This window comes from Nicotiana attenuata, unplaced genomic scaffold (genome assembly GCF_001879085.1).
Source record: "Nicotiana attenuata strain UT unplaced genomic scaffold, NIATTr2, whole genome shotgun sequence".
Classification (NCBI taxonomy): domain Eukaryota; kingdom Viridiplantae; phylum Streptophyta; class Magnoliopsida; order Solanales; family Solanaceae; genus Nicotiana; species Nicotiana attenuata.
The window spans coordinates 130,271-132,496 of record NW_017670703.1 but is presented as its reverse complement, the minus strand read 5'-3'; the positions used below and the strand labels follow the sequence as shown (position 1 = coordinate 132,496).

Here is a 2,226-nt window from a genome sequence, read left to right as displayed (position 1 = left end):
GGTCCTCAATGAGTAAAAATTTAGCAACAGGTTTATTTAATGGCAACTCAACACAAAGCCTAGCGTATCTTCCCCTCAAGGTGGAAGAAGTGCAGGCGTCCACTCTTAATAATCTACCTATAGAGTTACCAATCTTTTGAAGAATGATCTTGTCATAGAATTCTGTAGGTAGATTGGGCAGCCGGTTGGCTGCCGCAGAGTTTGGTTTCCATTTTTGACAGGATAAGAAGAAACCAAAGATAAACCATGGCCCATTTTGTAGGACATGATTCATGCTTTCAAGTTTTTGAAATTTTGCAATATAGTAGTCTGTCCCCAGATCGATTAGAGGAGAGTTTTCGTTTACTTTCCACAGTTCTTGGACCTTTTTTTTAAGCGTTTGATGGAGAATTCGTTTGCCTTGTAATTTGATGATTATGGAATATCTCCAAGGCATATACATGCGTTCTTTGTCCTCATGAAAGAGGGTGATTCTTTCTTTTCCAGACATGGTAGCTTCTGGATCCTTTATGGACGAACCAATATCATCACCATGGGGAAGGGGAACAGTTAATTCAAAAGTGATATCCGCCTCTTCAGTTTCTTTAATGAGTTGGTCTTTAAAGGAATTTATCTGATTTCCAGAAATCTTGGTAGTATCATTGGTCAGGTGGTTTGGGGGGAATGAGTGTCATCTCTGAATCTGTGTCCATTTAGGGTAGTAGTGACGGTTGAGTTGTTAGAGGAGATCTTAAGTTTAGAAAGTAGGGAGAGCTTCTCTCACTTCATAGACGTGAAACACATTTTTTGTATGTACAAATATAGTTGTATCTACTATAGTTGGATTTTAATACAATATATATTGTGATTCTTAAAACTATATAAAATTCTAATACTATATATGAAAATCATATTTAATACGTCTATTCTTATATATATGTATGATTTGTTTTTTTAAATGTAGGTGGTGCAATCGACTGAATATTTGCATACGATGAACGATGAAGGAAGGCATTACACAATATGCCTTTTAGAGAAAAAATGCAGTTGTGGGTGGTTCCAAGTTGACGAATTACCGTGCCCACATGCTTGGGCTGTCCTGAAGAACAAGTTTCTAATACCAGAAGATTATTGCTCTGATTATTACAAACCAAAGTCTGTTGTAATGACATATGAGGTGCCCGTGTATCCTTTGCCGGATCGGAAAGAATGGAATATACCGGCACATGTAGCAGATGAAGTTGTATTACCACCCAAATGGAAAAGACCTCCTGGAAGACCAAAGAAGAAGCGTGATAAGCCGTTCATTGAATTGCTGCAGAAGAAAAATCAACTTTCGTGTAGCATATGTGGGCAGGAAGGACATAATAAGCGTACTTGCAGAAATGCTCCACGTAGAAATTAGTTCACAATCTGACTTGTATTAATGAAAAACAATTTGTTATAGATTCCGGTGTCATTTCGAATATATCTTGGATATACTTAGTTGGTGTATTAAATCTGAATACGTAATTAAAATACGACCATTGTATCTTCATTATATATGAATATAGATGAATACAATCATTGAATACATATGATTACACTCAGTTATATACATAGGGTATGATTGTATCATAAACAAAACTGATGATTTTTTTGGAATACATATCGTATATCAGAGATTGAATATGATTTATGAATGTTAAATATATGTATTCAAATACACTTGAATACAAATTAATACAATCTGTTATACACGTATAGATGTCTTAATATGTATTGTACAAGGGTCTAAATAGACTTGAATACATATGCATATAAGTGAATACAGATGAATAAAATCATTTATATACAAAAGACGTATTCAAAATACAGCTGAATACATATCAATGCAATATGTTATATAAATATGAGGGTCTAAATACACCTACTGAAAATATGTGAACATAACCTGGTGAATACATATAAATACAACTTAATGAATATAGATAAATATATCATGTTGAATACCGACTGATACAATGAGTTGAATACATATCAATACAACATATTGCATACATACTAATACAAACTGATATAAACATACAAAAACCCAACAGGTTGAAGGACAGATTAATTCAGAAGCACAAAAACAGTCAATACATCGATTGGATGCTTGAAACGATAGTATATAAACACTGTTGATACGGTCACTAAATTAAATTTTTTTTGCTAAACTAACACTATCTTTACCAACACACTGTCCAAGAAAAATAGTATTCACAA

The 2,226-nt window shown here is 33.6% G+C and overlaps 1 protein-coding gene across 1 annotated transcript; it reads left to right on the top strand.

The window, feature by feature from the left end:
- Positions 1–488: 488 nt before the first annotated feature.
- On the top strand, positions 489–1,384 carry LOC109242466. Its single transcript, XM_019409320.1, has 2 exons — positions 489–560; positions 944–1,384. Exons 1-2 carry the CDS (start codon positions 489–491, stop codon positions 1,382–1,384), a joined length of 513 nt encoding a protein of 170 aa, XP_019264865.1.
- Positions 1,385–2,226: the final 842 nt, after the last annotated feature.